The following is a 19,210-nucleotide window of genomic DNA, read 5'->3' as shown; positions in this document are numbered from 1 at the left end:
GTCTGAAAATTACTCAAAAACTAGCTGCTCTGCTCATTTTCAAATTAGAGGACCAGACCTTTTGCTGATAAAATTCCATCTTTACCAGGAAGTATTAATGATGATGTGTTATGTTCACACAAAGTAGATAGCTTTACTGAATGATCTTTTCTGCTCATCTACTCTTATATTTACTTTTCATTAACATGTATTAAAAATTTCTGAATGCAGTATATGGTAAAAAAATTCAAATGGTATAAAAAGCTATTACATGAAAAATCTCTCTCTCCTATCTCTGATGCCTCCTCATTTCCCTTTTCTATCAGTTATTGTTGTTACAATTTCTTCTCTTTGATAAAGTTTTAGTAGTAGTTAGTGGGTATACTCGTTTTCATTTTCATAGGAGTTCTGTGTTGCATTCTGCGGTGGTTCCCAGCAACGTGTGAGAAAGTCTGCCTCCCCACATCTCACCCAGACAGCATCTCTCTTTTGATCTCCATCATTCTAACCACTAAGAAATTAGAGGTCACTCTAGTTTTAATTTGCATGTCCTTAATTTTGAGTAAAACTGAGCATCTTTTCTATACACTTAAAGTTCTCTGTATTCCTTTTTCCCTCTGAAGTATATACTTATAGAATTTCTATATTCATTTATAATATTATCAGAAATGAAGTAAACATAAAACAGGCTACAAGAAGAATCTGGCAATTAGGAGAAAAGTGATTCATTTTTATATATAACACAGAATAACCATTTTCATCTCCTTCCTCTTGGGGTTGGGTGCTGAGAATATGTAAGTGAAAAGATGCAGCCCACAGGCCCAAAAGGATCACATCTACGCTGGAGAGATGGCCATGTGAATTAACAATTACAGCACAAATGATGGATAAACTGAGGAATATTCAAAGGGCGTGGAGATCTAGGGGAAGGAGCAAATGAGTTGGGACAGGAACATTTAGAGAAGTGAACTGAGTCTTCAATTCTTGTATTAGTTTTCTAGGGCTGCCATAACAAAATATTACAGACCAGGCAGCTTACACAACAGAAATGTTACTTGCTCGCAGGTCTAGAGGATGGAATATCAACGTGTTGGTGTCCTGGATTTCTCCTGAGGTTTCTCTCCTTGGCTGGCAGATGGCGACCTTCTCAGAGTCCTCACGCAGCCTTTTCTCTGTGCGTGGGCACATTTCTGGTGTCTCTCAGGTCCTAATCTCCTCTTCTTATAAGGACACTAGTCAGATTGGATTAGGACCCACCCAAATGCCTCATTTCAATTTAGTTACCTCTTTAAATCCCTCACTCCAAAAATAGTCATTCTAAGGCACAGGGAGTTAGGACTTTACCATATGCTTGGGAGGGGATACAATTTAATCCATAACAACTGTACCTGGGAATTCAAAAACTAAAGCACGATGAACCCAGGAGAGCCTGGTGTTTCGGGCACTGCAAGCAGGGCAGCATGGGCAGATACCAGCGTGGCCAGGAGAGCTACAAGGGCCATGATGGTGTATTTCCTGCTATTTACTTAGGACCCCATGGGATGCTATATTCAGAAAGGGGGAAAGGGAACTGGAGATCAGAGAAGCCAAGAAAGGATAAGACAATAATTTATGATTTTAAGAATTATCCACTCGACTAGTGCTGGAAGTAAAACATGTCTCATTTTAGTGGTAAGATAATAGGGTTTTGTCCTTTCTAAATTGAATAAAACATCTCACATAAAGTCCAGCAAGGAACATTCACCAGTTTTTATGCCATTCAAAAATGCAATGAATGTTTCTCTTGGCACTCACCTGTTGGTAAAGGTTTTCCCAGTAATCCTGGGTCATTAGCCGAAACAAGGCCAAGAAGGCCCAACTGAAAGTGTCAAAGCTCGTGTAGCCATAATCAGGGTTTCTGCCTGCTTTCACACACCTGTACCCTTCTGGACACTGACTACATATGAAAAAGAACGTCGCAAGTTAGAATGCTTCTAGGATGCAGGTTAAAGAGTGCTACAGAATAGTTAGACATCCCAGGTTCCTTTTCTAGGGGGACAATATTGAATAATGATTAAGAACACATTATTTGGAAGCAGGAAGAACGGGGTTTGAAGCCCATCCCTATGATTTACTAGTTGGTGATTGTGCCAAATTACTGAACTTCTCCAAGGCACAGTTCACTCCTTCTGTGAGAAAAGGATAACACCTACCTCAAAAAGTGAAGACTGTTGGTTAAGTTTAAAAAAGATAATACATGTAAATTACCTAGCCTAGCTCCTGTAGCTATAAAGCATTTAATAAATGGCACCTGCTATTAGCATCATCATTAAAACTTGGAAACTTCCGCCAGATGCCAAATAATAGTTCTTGTATCAAAAATATTGATAAATAGGCCTCCACCAAATCTGGGTTCCCCCAAATTATTCTTGGAGTGAATCAGAATAAAAAATAGCCTAAACAGAGCAACTGTGTAAGTTCATAAAGATTTGTAGCTTTCTGATATTTTTCTAAAATTGGTGGATTGATATCCATGATGCTATTGAACAGTAGTCTGAGCTGTCTCTGGGAGCAGCAACCTTATTTGTTTAATGTTCCCAGTATACACAGAGTCTGGTGAAGAAATATCTGGTCAGGAGTGCCCAGAAATATCTGGGCGGCTCAGTCGTTAAGCGTCTGCCTTCGGCTCAGGTCATGGTCCCAGGGTCCTGGGATCAAGCCCCACATTGGGCTCCCTGCTCCGCGGGAAGCCTGCTTCTCCCTCTCCCACTCCCCCTGCTTGTGTTCCCTCTCTTGCTGTGTCTCTCTATGTCAAATAAATAAAATCTTAAAAAAAAAAAAAGAAAAAGAAATATCTGGTCAGGGGCTCTGCAGCAGAAATGAAGTTGGTGCATAGCAGAAACTGCAAGATGGGTATTTCGCATAGAGAGGAGATTCTTAAAATATATTTACCCAAGTCCATGGGCTCCTTTTGTTTAGAGTGGCCAAAATGTCACTGCATTCAGTCATTTATGAGTCATTCTTGATTGGAAAAAGAGTAGAATTTGGGAACAGGACGTTGATTCTGTCACTCTTCCTTCCAGAAAGAAGAAAGACTTGAAACTATCCAGCCAACTTTTGGTAGGGTTTTCTGGAAGTAACTTTCTACTTTCTTAAGATTTGTATGACTTGTGTCTTGTTTCACTTCAAGCACTACCTCCAAGTTTTGCTTTCAGAAGTATGCATTAACCATAAATGTTTTAAAGTTTGGGCTCACTGTGGGACATAATAATGCCATGAAATATATGAAAGCAATATAAAATCAAAGGTTCTGATTTTTAAAAAAAAAGCTGATTGGATATGCTTTTTCCCTTTTTGTAGCCTTTTGACTAAAAACAAATACTACTTACCCTGAATCTGTGCTCAAACCACAAAGGAGAGCATCCTTAGATCCCTCCAAGTAATAAAAATATTCTGTTTAGGAAGAAATTCAACAATATAACATTAGACAGTGACACAGAAGGTAGGTTAATTAGTATAGACATATTCACACACCTTCAGGCCCAGTCTCAGGCAATGTGCATTCATTTATTTATTATATTCTCATATATTCTCCCTCAAATACTTATTGATAACCTCTTATGGGACAGGCACTGAATATAATAATAAAACCATGATAAACAAGATAATTAATTTTGTGTATCTTTCTTTACATGTAGGTAAGGGTGGAAATTGGGGACAGAGAAGGACAAGTAAATAAGTAAGTAAGTAAATAAATCAATATACAAGGTATTTTCAAGATAGTGATAAATGTCCTAAAGAAAATAAGACAATGTGACAAAATGTGGTCAGGGAAGGCCTTTCTAAAGATATGACATTTGAACTGGGGCCTAAATGCTACAAAGAAGCCAGCCATCCAAAGACCCTGGAGAAGAGATATTTTTGGCAGGGTGAAGAGCAGGAAGGAGCAAGGGCCTTGAGGCAAAAGTGAAGTTTAGTGTATGGAAGAAACAGCAAGATAGGCAGCCTGGCTACAGTGTAGTTTGTGGAGAGAACTATCGTGGCAGAGGTAAGCAGGTGTCAGATGATGTCAGCCTTTGTATGTTATGAAAGGAAGTTCGGATTTTAAGTATGGTTACAAGTAATAGAAGTGGGAGGTAGAAATGGGCGGTAATCACTATTTGAAAACGTCACTCTGGTTGTTTTGTGGACTGCGGCCCTATAAGAGAGCAAGTGTGAAAGCAGGAATATGACTTAAGTGACTATACTGAGAGGTGACGTGGCTAAAACTCAGAGTAGCTGTGCACATGGAGAGAAGGGGATGAAAACAGCGTGGAGGGGACTTGCCGCCGGAGTCGGAGTGGAGGTAGAGGGGGCACACAAATATGACCATCAGGTAGGTAGTTTTCAAAGCTATGGGCCTTGAGTTACCCCAAAGAGAAAGTGTAGCTCAGAAAGGGAAGGGAAGAAAAGAGAAAGCAGGGAGACCCTAGCTGAGCCCCAAAGCATTCTAGAAGGGGTGGAGCCAGCAAGGCCATACTATAAATGGACACGCCTGTCTTCTGAAATTCTCTTGTTTATTCATCAATCAGCATTTATGTAGGACTTATGGAGTTTCAGATATTGAGGATATGGCAGTGAACGAAATGCACATTTCCTCATCATGGTACCCTCTGTGTCCATTTTCAGCATAAGAGATCCCATAATCTCTTCCTCCATACACTCTCAAGGCTTACTGTTAAGACAAAGAGCTGATCCAATCATACACAGTAAACATATAAAGAACTAACAAATATCCATGCTTCTTAGTAAGGGTCCATCTTCCCGTTTGGCTCAAATCAAAGAAATAAAGATGTAATGATTAGAAGGCCTTTGGAGTGATAGCAGAAGAAAGACTGAAGTCAGATATACTTGGATTTGAATGTTGCTTCTACCCTTTCCTATGTAGGTGAATGATCATACCATGTGAATGGTTAGCCACTGCCACTGCATCTGTAAAATGTGCTTAGAATGCCCGCTTTGTGGAGATGCTGGAAGGCATAAAGAGGATATTGCATGTAAGGCACTTACTGCAGTGAGCCACACATTCTACACAGTTGCTCAGATGCTCAGAGAGCAGCAGATATCATTACTAAACTACTAGACAATTCCAGGGAAGATTAACTGACTGACTTACACACCATTTTGTCTTACACAGAAGATACAAATCTTAGAAGACACAAATAAAACAAAAAAGCCTCCTAGTTTGAGGTGAAAATTTAGATGAGAATGCACATGAACAACTTTTTGGAAAAATTCCTGTGCCTGAGGTAGGGCAGGCATGACGTAATGAGGACGGAGGAGGTTAAGATACAAATTTTTTGTACATAAGTTTCCAAGATATTTTTGTAGTGGAAGGATTACTTTAGAATTATCCTTTAAAGTAACTCTGGCTCACATTTACCAACCACTGAGGAGCTGCTTTATAAGAATGGGCTCTAGAGCTGCCCGTACTGGCGCATGGCAGGGCGAACAGACTCAAGTCAGTACAAGAATGATGAAAGGTAAAGCAATGGCAGCAGTACATGCTGGTCTTATAGAACACTTTAAAATAACCCCTAAACAAGCAGACATTAAATTATTAGAATAATTAGCCTCAAGAGTATTAAAGTTAATATGTAAAGGGAAAACATAATGCAAAGAGAAATAAAAACATGTCCATGGATCATATGACCTCATTGAAAAGAGGAATTCTTAATCTCAGGAAACAAACTGAGGGTTGCTGGAGTGGTGGGGGGTGGGAGGGATGGGGTGGCTGGGTGATAGACACTGGGGAGGGTATGTGCTATGGTGAGCGCTGTGAATTGTGTAAGACTGTTGAATCACAGATCTGTACTTCTGTGACAAATAATGCAACATATGTTAAGAAAAAAGAAAAAGAAGAAAATAGCAGGAAGGGAAGAATGAGGGGGAGTAAGTCAGAGGGGGAGACGAACCATGAGAGATGATGGACCCTGAAAAACAAACTGAGGGTTCTAGAGGGGAGGAGGGTGGGGGGATGGGTGAGCCTGGTGATGGGTATTCAAGGGGGCACGTTCTGCGTGGAGCACTGGGTGTTATGCACAAACAATGAATCATGGAACACTACATCAAAAACTAATGATGTAACGTATGGTGATTAACATAACAATAAAAAAAAAATCAGGCCACACATTGACCAATGAGTCCGCAGAAAAGCATCCCTAACCTGCAGGAGGTTGCCTCTATTAGAATTTTGTACTTATGAAACAAATAATACATTATAAGTTAAAAAAAGATGATGATAGCGGAAGGGAAAAATGAAGGGGGGGAAATCGGAGGGGGAGACGAACCATGAGAGACGATGGACTCTGAGAAACCAACTGAGGGTTCTAGAGGGGAGGGGGTTGGGGGAAGGGGTTAGCCTGGTGATGGGTATTAAAGAGGGCACGTTCTGCGGGGAGCACTGGGTGTTATGCACAAACAATGAATCATGGAACACTTCATCAAAAACTAATGATGTAATGTGTGGTGATTAACATAACAATAAAAATTATAAAAAAAAATAAAAAATAAATAAAAAACACCTCTAAAAAAGGCTTTGCCGTAGGCACCAGAAAACACTTTCAGAACATATTCAGGATTTCTTTGTAGGCTGCCTTTACCATTGTAATTCTTTCATCTCTTCAAGAATTCCAATTCGTTTACTTCCCCATTTTCTCATAATCTATCAACCAACTCCTGGGTTCACGTCTTTCCTTGTCCAGTTTAGAATCCAATAGACACTTGCTTTCATCATCCTTTTACAATTTCCACAACTTCCAAGTATTTCTCTCAGTCTATCATATTAACCTGGCCCAACATTAACCCTACATGTAATCAAAATAAAAAAAACTGGTAGTGATCCCAGTGAAAAAAGTTAAGCTTGAGTAAGTATTGTAAACCGATTATTAATCGTAAATGTGAACAATTATCCATAAGATATATTACTTTTATAGTATATACATTAAGGAATAAAATTCTTTGTACATTGAAAATAAAATTTAAGATTATACCAATAAAAATCAGAAACTTAAAAAATAAGTAAAAATAAATCGGAAGGGAAAATATGCTAAATTCCTCATCAAACATGGGTAGTAAAGAAATGTTACATTAAATATTTTACTTGAAAACTTTCAGTTTTCTCATTTTAGGCTTCTATATTTTTTTTGTTTTCTTTATTTACTGTCTTTTACTATATTAGCTAGGTTGTATTTGCTTTTATCTTCCCCAGTGAGTGGGAGAGTATACATTTAGTAAAGTAAGAAAATGATGTATATTCTTCATAATCCAAGGAGAATCCTGACCTTTACTCCATGACCTTATTCTGTCAAAGGCATATACACTTAGAAGGTTGTATATGTATCTTGACGTCCCCACCCCCACTCTGGATCTAAGTATCTATTAAGGTTTATGGGTTCATGTGGGCAGCATCACACAGACACACTGCAGGTGTTAGAAAGCACAATCTTGTTTGATCTCATTTTCACCGAAATTCATCAACAGCTCTGGCAAGAGAAACTGTGTTAGGGGACAACTGTTCAGAAAACATGCAGTTCAGGCTTTCTGTAAGATATTCTAAAATATACTTGTGAATTAAGAAGACTTCGAGACTGTGTGTACAGATCGACTCACATGTTTCCTACAGAACTAGTTCTGATGAATTAAACTTTGATATAATGCCACTGGCTAGACTGAGGGAAGCCCTTAGAAAGAGCTGTGAAACTCATCATTGATTATAGGGATAGTGCTGATAAGCTGAGTAAACCCACTCTGCTTTATACAAATCTTCAGAAATACTTATCAAGCAGACACTTTAATATATGATAATTAATATGATTGTTATACTAGGATTTACACAACTGTATGTTATAGATATAATACAAATGTAAAAACATAATTATATTATCATATAATAAATAAATTACCCTATAAACCTAAGTATAAATTATACAATAAAACTATAGTATATAAAACACATAATATGTCTTATGATGAAATGTAATGGTTAATATTAAGTCATAGCCAAATGTATTTCTCTAGAGCAAATTTATTCATTTTTATCTTACAGAAATTGGGTATTATGGAACTATATCATGTGTCTAATACCAGAACTGCTAGAAAGCTTAGAACCAGGGAGATTTATGAAAATATAACAGGATCGAAATGCACACTGCGGCAACTTTCTATATACTCGAGCAATTTTGAAATAATTAAAAGGAAAGCAACATTTCATTGCTAAAAGAGAACAATCTTATTTCAACCTATTAACAACTTCAGGGACATTCTTACTTTTATAGTCTTCTTCTTCAAGGGTATCTATTATGCTTTCTAATGTTTCATTATTTTCCAGCGGATCCCGTAGGCATTTATGCTTCAGGTTGCCCATAAAGAGCTGCAGCCCAATCAGGGCAAACACGCTCAGGCAGAATACAGTTAGGATCATGACATCAGAGAGCTTCTTCACAGACTGGATCAGAGCTCCCACAATGGTCTTCAGTCCTGAACACAGGGGGCAAAAAAAAGTGTTGCTAATGAAATAAAGCCTCTGAATGAGAAATAAAAACAAAACACAAGCTTGCCTAGAAATGCATGCACCATATTAAATCAGTGACCTTAAATAACCTAGTTTGAAAAAAGCCTAGTCGATTTGCTGTTTTTTATATATTTTTTGTTTCTATATAGTACAGCAAATGATAAAAATTGTAAACTGTTTCCAAAGAGTAACCAAATCATCAAAATGAATAATTTGGTTGCTCATACCATACCCATATTCGCTTGTAAAAATAATTTTTAAATTAGTAATTTAGTCAATGCTTGTCAAACAAACCATCTCTCTATAAAGACATTAAAACAAAGAGGCTGAATTGCAGCATAGAGTGACAACTTAACTAATTTTCAGTTAAGAAATGGTTTGTTGTGGAAAGCTAAAAAACACAGTACGACATGCAATACTCCCATGCTGATATTTTTTTTATCTCTTTTCCTAACTGTATGAAAAGCAATAAAAACAAATTGAAATTTTCATTCCTGGCTAAACAAAATGGAAAATGATCTGTTACACAGGAGGGAAAATTTCAAGTTGAGATATGAGCCAAACGGCCATCTTTATCCTCTAAGACCCATGCAGTTGATTAAACTCAAAGGCTGACTTTTAATAATGATTGTGAAAAACATAAAAAATCAAACTTAATTAAAATGGCATATGAGAAAGTCATTCTTGTCTTTCCTCCAAACGGTCAAAGTCAGCCCTGGTGTTTAACCCCACTCTCACCTGGAATGACTGAAATTGTTTTCAGTGCTCGGAGAACTCTGAATGTTCTCAGTGCTGAGACATTGCCCAGGTCCACAAACTCTGTCACATATCTGTAATAGGGAGTTCACACACAACACAGTGACAACACACACACAAACAAACGAAGAACAACTCCCAAATAGTTGGAGTTATGAGTGGCCTAATGCTTCACACCAATCACTCCTTACCTGGAATTACAGAAATAGTTTTCAAAGCTCTCAACACTCTGAAAGTTCGAAGAGCTGAAACATTGCCTAGGTTTACAAATTCTGTTAAATACCTGTAGAATTAAATCAGAGTTATTCAGAATTTAGATAGAGTCTATGATACTTACCTGTGCCTTTACTCAAGGTATTGCCTATATTTGGAAAATTCTTATTTAAATGGACAGTTCTGCAAGCCCTCTTTTTTTTTTCACCTATCACAACTAATTTAATTTGATTAGATTTGATTTGACCCCTTTTACATGAGCAAAATGCAAATATATTATTAAAATTGTTCCATACACTTAAATGCCTAAATAAACAATCAAATGCTTCAATTATCAGACCTCAACATTATGGTAATATAGATACTTAATATCCTATAAAATGTCAGCAGCAAACCTTGAAAACTCTATGCTAATTAAAAGAAGCCAGACACAAAAGGTCACATACTGTATGATTCCATTCATATGAAATGTGTAGAATAGGCAAATGCCTAGATTCAAAACATTGATGAATGGTTTCCAAGGATTAAGGGCAGAAGGGAATAGAAGTGACTTCTTTTGGGGATGATGGAAATATTCTGGAATTATAGATTAGTGATGGTTGCACAGCTTTTTGAACATACTAAAAAAAAACACTGAATTTTAAGTTTAAAAGGGTTAATTTTATGGTATATAAATTATATCTCAATTAGAATAATGAGACCTCTGAGAAGAGGCAGCCTTCTTTGACACAATGTTGTCTTATCAGCAGGTGGCAGGTACAGCTTGCAGCAGTCACATGACCATGAAAGAAGCGAGGCTGATGGACAAGGAGATGGGCAGGGTGGTGAGGGAATGGGAAACTAGAAATCTTAAGACTCTTCTCTATTGTCTAAATTCCTCCAATGAACATGCATTACTTTTAAAATTCAAGATGACAGAGGGAAAATATTGTATCCAGGTTTGAGATTTCAAAAAAACAAGGGAATATTTCTGGCAAATAGATTTGTGAAAAGAACAGCAGTGTGAATTAATTTAAATTATATTTTAATGTAATATTTTTCCCTTAAAAATAAACTGTGGCTGCAGATGTAATACACATACAATTCACTGATGTTAGGATTAGTATGCAGTGTTAGGTCTTATAAAAAGATTTACTTCTATATTTTAATATACTTATTAGCTCTTGAATAGTATAGGTTATAATTAAAGGCCCGAGCTTTTTCTGTGATTCTTACAGGTTTTATTAGTTTTTAACTAAGACATGGAGAAAGATGTGAACCTTACTTGCACTGCATAGACTATCCATCCAGGTGCTGAGCATGGAGGAGAAGATCAATCTTAATGATGTCATACACTTTTGAATGAGAAATGCTCTTTCTCAAAAATTAATATTTGCCTATCAATGACTAGCTTTCACAGAGTATCCTTTAAATGCAACCTTTACATACAGGAAAAGTCAGACCCCAAAGGTTTGTTCTTACTGGACTACTGTGCTGTCTGTCATTCTCACGAGTTTGCCATTTCAAAAAACTGAATGTACTTACGCAAAAACAATGACGACAAAATCGAGCCAGTTCCATGGGTCACGAAGGAAAGTGAATTCTCCTACACAGAAGCCTCTTGCAAGGATTTTGACAAGTGACTCAAAAGTATATATTCCAGTAAAAGTATACCTAGACACAAGAATCCGATGGGATATTAAATATGAGGAGAATACAGCACCATGTAAATCTTTATTTTTTCTGATCAACCAAAGAAAGGCATCTATTGGAGTGTGGCTGTTGGCTTATGGATCCACTCTATTAGAATAAACTACAGTAAAGGTATTTCCAGAAAATCTTCAAGTGTCCATATTAGAAATTCTTACAGAAAGTAGAGGTATTCAAAATGACTAGAAGATAGGTATTAGATCTGCCTGGAAAAGTCCTACATTACTCCTATCAGAAAGACACATGTCTAAGAACGAGGCAGGACACCTGATATTTTCTTTCTTCTAGAAAAGATCGTAGCATCTGATTATTCTATTTTACCGGTAGCAGGTTAATACCACAGGAAGAAAAAATAACTGAAAGAAAAGCAACCACATAACATGGGAAGATAAACACAATTTTTCGAGCTGCAGTAACTTTGTGGCAGGAAAGAAGAGGAATAAAATAACACAGAGATGATATTAAAATGTATTTATACCCACTTACTCTACATTCTTGGTCCAATCTGGAGGGTTACTCATGGTCATAAATATGCAGTTCGTCAGAATAGTGCACATGATAAGCATGCTGAATAAGGTAGCTTAGAATCAAGGAATATGATAAGAGAACACAGTGGGAGCTTTGAATACTTGATAATGACACTTGTTAAAATGCTAACAACTTTTTCCTAGAAAATAATTCTTTATGAGTTTATAACTCTTCTTTTAATCTCTTTAAACAAGGGAGTCATATATAAAGTAATTTATCCTAAAATGCTAAAATTGCCATTCTCCCAATTTTCTCGGAGACTTATACCAAATTATATTGAAATTGGTAAACTAAAACCAGTCTTTTCAGGAACAAAAGGACTAAAATCTATATTTGAATAACTAGCAAAAACCATATTTTATTTATTTATTAAGATTTTATTTATTTATTTGAGAGAGAGAGAGAGAGAGCATGAGCAGGGGGAGGGGCAGAGGGAGAAGCAGACTCCCCGCTGAGCAGGGAGCCCGATGTGGGGCTCGATCTTAGGGTCCTGGGATCATGACCTGAGCTGAAGGCAGACACTTAACTGACTGAGCCACCCAGGTGTCCCGCAAAAACTACACTTTAAAGAACCAATGCTAGTAATCATTTAAAAAAGGATATGAGTGTACTAAAATCTTAATAGATATTCTTCTTAGAGGACTGAAAGGAGACAGCATGTACAAAGCAGGGGTGGCATTGAAACGGAAGATTGCTTTCCCTTTGTTCAATACTATGAAAGTCTGTGGGAGAAAAAGAAAACAGCATGAAATTGAGAATCCAAAATTTCACCCTAGCACGTTTATATGAGCAGTTTACCGCATGTGCACGTGGTAGGGTCATATTAAAGAAACACTGCCATCAGACTCAAACAACGTGATACCACTGCCATTAATGGAGCTGTTTAGGTCACACTGGCCAATGAACTAAATCCATTTCTTCTTAGTAAATTAAGAAGTGAGCCATTTGTGAGCATGAATTGCCTAGAGCTCCCAAAATAGAGCATCTTCTCTTTTTCATATCCCTTTAACACCCAAATCAGTAACAGTAAGTGTGGCTACTGGTATTAGTTTAGAATACAATTTCCTTCTATCATTTCAATGTATTTTAAGCGAACTAAATAGAAACTAGCATCTCTGACTTTTGCCATAACACCTTGAGGATTTTAATACTTGTTGGCTATTATCATGATTAATAGCAAGTGTTCCAAATATGAGTCCTTTCAAAAACACATTTTCATAAATTTAAGGAATATTAGAGTTAAAAGAATCCTATTACCCAGTTCAATTTTCCTATTCTAGATATAATTCTAATAACAGCTAAAATAAATGAATACAAAGTAAAGGACTTGCTTGCTCCTACCCACGGTAATTTTTAAAAATAATACAGATGAACCAAATATTCTTGAAAGGTGTTATGTAACCATTGCACAATAAGGGACAGTCTCCATGGCTTTGGTATTGAGTTAAAAATTTAAAAACCCAAACAAATAAACAGCAACAACAAGAAAACATTAACGCAATTTAGGAAGACCAAGTTCAAATCTTTGCCTTAGTTTTCTATAGTTGCTAGGCAAAATACCTGTTCTATTGAGAAGACATTGACTTGGTCTTTTGTTGTTGTTTAATATGAATTTTATATAAGTTTATGAATGGGCTTCTGGAAATAAACATTTTCCACCAAATTGGGGACCTAAATTCGAGTATGTTGCTTTTTAATTGTTATGTGGCAGTGTTCTCAAGAAAACAAATCAGAATCTACTATTTTCAGATGTCCTTTTACAGTCCTGGCCACTTTCACTATACTGGTTATGTCTAAACATAATTTAACATAAAGTTCACTTTTACACTGAAAATTAGTTTTAAAATTAATATCTAGTCATTGAGTACAACCACTGCTTTTTTAAATCTTAACACACTGTGCTTTTTAAAATTCATTCATCTATTATTTTCTGCAATTGTGTAGCGAGCAACTACGGCATATGAAGTAACAAAAGGCATTTGAACATAAATGAGGCATGGGTTTTGCATTCAAGAAACTTCCTAGAAAAGTCATGCATATACAATAACTCGAATACAAAGCAAGATGTGACAAGTATAATACAGAGAAATACAAATGGAGTGTGACAGTATGGAGGAGACAGGGTCACACGTGTGTCAGAATTATTAGGGAGACATCCTGAACCAGAGGTCAGCTGAGCTAACGTGAAAATCACAACATTGCTGCCTAGACTTGGCCAGATCAAGTTACCTTGTGCTTGAAATTTTTACAAAACAGAATTCATTTGATATTTTTAATTTTAAATGTCCAATGTTTATTTAAATCAGAAACTTCTCTAGGAATATCTGGGTTTACACACACTCAGGAGTTAATTATAGGTAGGAAAAATAAGTAAGCCTAATGAAATTTGAGGGATCAGTATAGGTCCCTTTAATAAACTCTAAAATCCTACTACAAAATGCATAGATGTCAAAGTCTGAATAAATTCTTTTAATTTTGCTCATTTATTTAAGAATTTGTTGAACATAAAATTAGAAAATTATGGTGCCTAAAGAGCATATATTTTTGTTTGGACAGATGTGATTCTAAATATCAGAACCACCGTTTAGCAGCCTGAGAGCCAGCATTTAGTGCCTGTAAAGCTTTTTAAGTTTCCGGCACATTGTAAATTCTTAGTCAATGTTGGGAGCAGCTGCTGAAATTATAGGCAACATATAAAGCACAGAAGATATGAAGATAACAAGACATTGTACCTGTCTTCTTAATACCCATAGCAGAGGGTGATTGGTAATTTATTTTTTCTTAAAGACACAAACTTTCATTTACAATAAAAGCACTGCATAACACTATTGAAAAGTACTTATATATTAATCACACATAAAAATGAAGCCCTAACTTCTATCATTAAGTGTTCTTTGTTTTAACAAAGCATTGATAATTACACTCAAATGCAAATTAAAATCTGAGCCCAAGTCAAATTTGGGGTCATTAAGATTTTAATCCAAGCAATAATTATAATGTAGCAGAAATAAAGTTTTCGTCAATTAGTATGAATAACTTGAAACACAAAGTTAACCCTAACGTTGCAAGCAAAAGTCAAAACTACTTTTACCAAGAATGTTTGAGGAGCTCGGCGTAACATTTGATCATCTAAAGCTCCAAACCAAAAGAAAATAAAAAGACTTGGCTATCCCATTAGGTATTTGTTCACATGACAAGAACAGAGAACCACGAAAAATAGATTACTTTGACCTAGTTCAACTCAACTACACTGATGCTAATGTGGGTTAGGCTTTTGATGTGGGTGCTGTTTACATTATCTGAAAGGAACTGGGGACAAGGCTAAGGGTTGGAGTCCCATCCTAAATGTTCTCTATTAAATTAGTCTGTCAAATAGCTAACATTATTCCATTAGTTAATAAGTCTATAATCCTCCATTCAAAGGCAAACATTTTCTCCTAACCTCCCAAGTCACTTTAAGCCAACATTAGTGTATATCTCTGACTCCTGGGTTATCCCGGAAAGATTCCTTTCCTCCTTATGGCGGAAGCAGGGCGAGCTGACTAAGTAATATCCAGGCCCCATTTGGAAATAGGAAATGTAGTAGGTATCCATGTTGAGCCAGGAAGTAATAAGTAATAAGTAAAATGAGAAGGTACTTTTTATTTTGCCTGTCTCATTATTTACTCATCATTATTTCTTTCACTTTTGTAAAGTTGTTAGCATAGTGGTTGCTATACAACAGAAACTAAATTATACTAAGAGATGTTGCCCAGAATATCCAAATAGGGGAACCAACTTGAATTTTAAAAATCTACAACTTCTATGGTGTAACATTTTGCACATTTCTTAATTTCCCCAAGCCCTCCCTCATCTTTTTTTTTTTTTTTAAAGATTTTATTTATTTATTTGACAGAGACAGCGAGAGCAGGAACACCAGGAGGAGTGGGAGAGGGAGAAGCAGGCCTCCCGCCGAGCAGGGAGCCCGATGTGGGGCTCGATCCCAGGACTCTGGGATCATGACCTGAGCCGAAGGCAGCCGCCCAACGACTGAGCCACCCAGGCGCCCCAAGCCCTCTCTCATCTTAAAATAGGATATTACCCCCTTTCTCACAGTATAATAAATGTGTGCTAATTTATATAAAAAGTCCAGTGCCTGACACAGAGATCCTTAATACATATTAGCATTCTTCCTTTCTGTGTCAGAATACTGACTGATTAATTAGCATGCTGTGTAATATTTCAAGGCCTTCGCAAGTGTTCTATTTTTTATTGTTGTGCTGCTAACTTGTTGAGATGCTGGTTTTAATATGAAGCAAAATATTAGGTATTGTTATTCATGGCAACTACCACTGAGGTAGATGTGTTTCTACTGTCAAAATATAACTTATATTTTATATCTCTCAAGATATTTAAAATATGTTCTATTTTATCTTACTTGCTAGATGTCTTATGAAGAAATATTCCCTTTTAGGGATGCCTGGGTGGCTCAGTTGGTTGGGCGCCTGCCTTCGGTTAGTCATGATTTCAGGATCCCGGGATCAAGCCTCGAATCGGGCTCCCTGCTCAGCGGGGAGTCTGCTTCTCCCTCTCCCACTCCCCCTGCTTGTGCCCTCTCTGTCAAATAAATAAATAAAATCTTTTTTAAAAAAAGAAAAAGAAATATTCCCTTTTATTTATATTTTAAACAAATCAAAATGTTTATTATTATTATTTTTTAAGATTTTATTTATTTGAGAGAGAGAGAGCACAAACAGGGAGGAGGGGCAGAGGGAGAGGCAGAAGGAGAAGGAGACTCCCCAATGAGCAGGGAGCCCAACGCGGGGGTGGATCCCAGGACACTGGGATCATGACCTGAGCCGAAAGCAGATGCTTAAATGAATGAGCCACCCAATGGCCCGAATTATGTTTTTAAATGGACTTTATTCTGCCTTTCTTGACTTTTCTAAGTCTATAGGCACTATATTGGCAAAGCAATGTTGGAGAAGTTATGGAACTGCTGATCTAATCCTTTACAGACTCCTCTTAGTCAACTTCAACTTCAACCTGGTTGTGTCTGCTACCATGTCAGAAATGGTGTACTCATTTTCTCAAGGGAATAAACTTTACAGCAGTTGTTCCCAACTTTCTCCAATTTTCCTAATGTAATAAACACCTTCTCAGCTCTGCTACTCTCAGCATTTGACTCTCAGAGGACAATTTCCTTTCCTCTGCTCTGGAAAATATTGACACCAGTTAACATGGATTTCCTCTGATGTGCCTGCATTTACTTCATGACTGCATTACTTCAACATATCAGGACTCAAAATCCAACTTTATTTGCCCCTCAAGTCTCTCCACTTTTCTAACACAAATACAAACCAACCCATAGGCTTGTCTTATCTGTTAACATCTACAACTAGCTACATTATTCCAACCCTCTGTATTTTTCTCCTGAGAATAATTTTTTCTTTACTTCCAAGGTGCTATTTATACCCTATGTTAAAAAGGTCTTCAATTTATTCGGTGCCTCAAGTGACCATCTTTCTGGTGGAAAAAACTTCAAATTTCTCAGCATGAATGCATTACTAGTTGAATGATCTTATATATTCCCATGGATTCAGTTGTCACCTGAATGCAAATGCATTCTGGACGTATGCCAGGTCTTAGTTCTCAAATTGACAGTAATTTTATTCCTACAGGTATACATCTATGTCACGTCCCAAAAGGCAGAACATTATATTGAATATTTTGAAAGATTAAGGATATCAAAATAATATGCCAGTGACAGAACCGTTTTGATGAAAAATTAAAAGTACCTATTCTGAATATCCTATATATGCACTTAACTGACCATATTTGTCATGATGTGGTTTTTCACTAACTTCCACTTACTCTCAATTTAAAATATCTCTCTGAACAAAAGAAGCAAACAGAGACTGCACTACTGCAGTCACAATAAACTCACTTTTTTGTCTGCATAGTAGGGGTCCAGGTCCTCCAGGGGCTCTGACACCATGCCTGGGGGGATGTCCCCATAGATGAAGGGCAGCTGTTTGCCAGCTTCCAAGTCGCTGCTTGGCCTCGGGCCTTCTTCATCATCATCTTTCTTTTCTTCTTTGGGTTCCTTTGTTTTTCCTTCAGCAATACGTTGTTCAATGAGGGCAAGAGACTGTTTTGTAAAATAGACAAAACTCTGAGGTCCTGGGGGAGGCAACGTTGCCATCTTTTCATCCTGTATATTTTATTTCCCCTTCAGCTCCTTACATAAGAGGCCTAAGTGGAAAAAAAAGAAATAAAGTGTTAAATGCTAGCCAGAAATGGCACATTAAAAATAATAATAAACAGATTTGGGGGCACCTGGGTGGCTCAGCTGGGACTCCTGATTTCAGCTCAGGTCATGATCTCAGGGTCATGAGATGCACTTGCCTCTGGCTCCTCATCCAGCAAGGGAGTCTGCTTGAGATTCTCTCTCTCTCTCCCCCTTTCCTTCAGCAACCCCCCACCACCCTGCCGCCACACTGCACCCCTAGTCATGTGGTCCTGTGCACGCGTGCTCTCTCTCTCAAATAAATGAATAATTTTTTAAACATATTTTTGGTTTCAACTATAAGAAGCAATGTGTTCACAGAATTATTATGTTGAATTAGCATTTACTGACTACTACGCGCAAGATTTATTTTCCACACTCTCTACCATCTTTATTTAAAAATTTGAACTTAACACTTCTCAGCTTTTAAAGTGAAAAAGTCACAACTTAATGAAAAAAAAACCTATTCCCTTTACTTTTCATTTGTATTCACTTTTAGTCCAATTCAGTTAAACTTCCTCATTTAAAATTCTTTACAACAGTGCTTCTGATAGTACCACTCTCCAGGTTCTCTTGCCTCTCTGATCACCTGATCCTCTTCTGTCTCAAACTCAAAATATGCTCACAAACTTCTGCTTCTCTCTTGGAGAAACTCATTTCTTTGAAATGAGGTGATGGAAAGATTGTTTTATTCTATTTTGCATATTTAAATTTTCTTACAATTACATATCCCTTTAGAAATCAGAAAAAAATATATTCTCATTTTGAATTCAAGACAATTTGGGAAAATAATTTAGGAAGAACAAAGAAAAGAAATTTGGAACATATTCAGGATAGATTCAATTTAAAAATTAGAAAAAAAACCCAATAGGATATGCATTCAAACTCTACTTCCCTAAATAACTTATATATGTATACAAAACCTGTAGAAAAAAAAACAAAATGAGAAAGTCAAGTTCCATATATTATTATCTTGGAATGTTGTAAATAAAAAAGCATAAAAATAATAGTTCTTATTTTATTTTATTGTATTTTTTTAATTTTTATTTTATTATGTTAATCACCATACATCATTAGTTTTTGATGTAGCGTTCCATGATTCGTTGTTTGCGTATAACACCCCGTGCTCCATGCAATACGTGCCCTCCTTAATACCCATCACCAGGCTAACCCATCCCCCCACCCCCTCCCCTCTAGAACCCTCAGTTTGTTTCTCAGAGTCCGTAGTCTCTCATGGTTTGTCTCCC

General features: G+C 36.9%; 1 protein-coding gene across 3 annotated transcripts in view; it reads right to left on the bottom strand.

Moving 5' to 3' along the window:
* SCN9A (sodium voltage-gated channel alpha subunit 9) overlaps positions 1 to 17,879 on the bottom strand; it is a 94,833-nt gene extending 76,954 nt beyond the window's left edge. For 2 of the 3 annotated variants that reach the window (XM_028123003.2, XM_028123006.2), the window contains exons 1-8: positions 17,622 to 17,879; positions 12,299 to 12,417; positions 11,654 to 11,743; positions 11,003 to 11,131; positions 9,457 to 9,548; positions 8,266 to 8,475; positions 3,348 to 3,411; positions 1,774 to 1,915 (exon numbers count right to left, since the gene is read on the bottom strand). In XM_028123003.2, the coding sequence (XP_027978804.2) occupies positions 1,774 to 1,915; positions 3,348 to 3,411; positions 8,266 to 8,475; positions 9,457 to 9,548; positions 11,003 to 11,131; positions 11,654 to 11,743; positions 12,299 to 12,417; positions 17,622 to 17,879 (1,104 nt within the window). Of the gene's footprint in view, positions 1 to 1,773; positions 1,916 to 3,347; positions 3,412 to 8,265; positions 8,476 to 9,247; positions 9,340 to 9,456; positions 9,549 to 11,002; positions 11,132 to 11,653; positions 11,744 to 12,298; positions 12,418 to 17,621 lie in introns of all 3 variants that reach the window. The other variant, XM_028123012.2, reaches the window with a different exon arrangement.
* Positions 17,880 to 19,210: the final 1,331 nt, after the last annotated feature.

The sequence above is a fragment of the Eumetopias jubatus genome, unplaced genomic scaffold (assembly GCF_037043125.1).
Source record: "Eumetopias jubatus isolate StellerSeaLion01/CBP00866 unplaced genomic scaffold, mEumJub1_p1.0 scaffold_3, whole genome shotgun sequence".
NCBI lineage: Eukaryota > Metazoa > Chordata > Mammalia > Carnivora > Otariidae > Eumetopias > Eumetopias jubatus.
The sequence above is the reverse complement of the archived record's forward strand: the minus strand, read 5'-3'. Positions and strand labels throughout refer to the sequence as shown.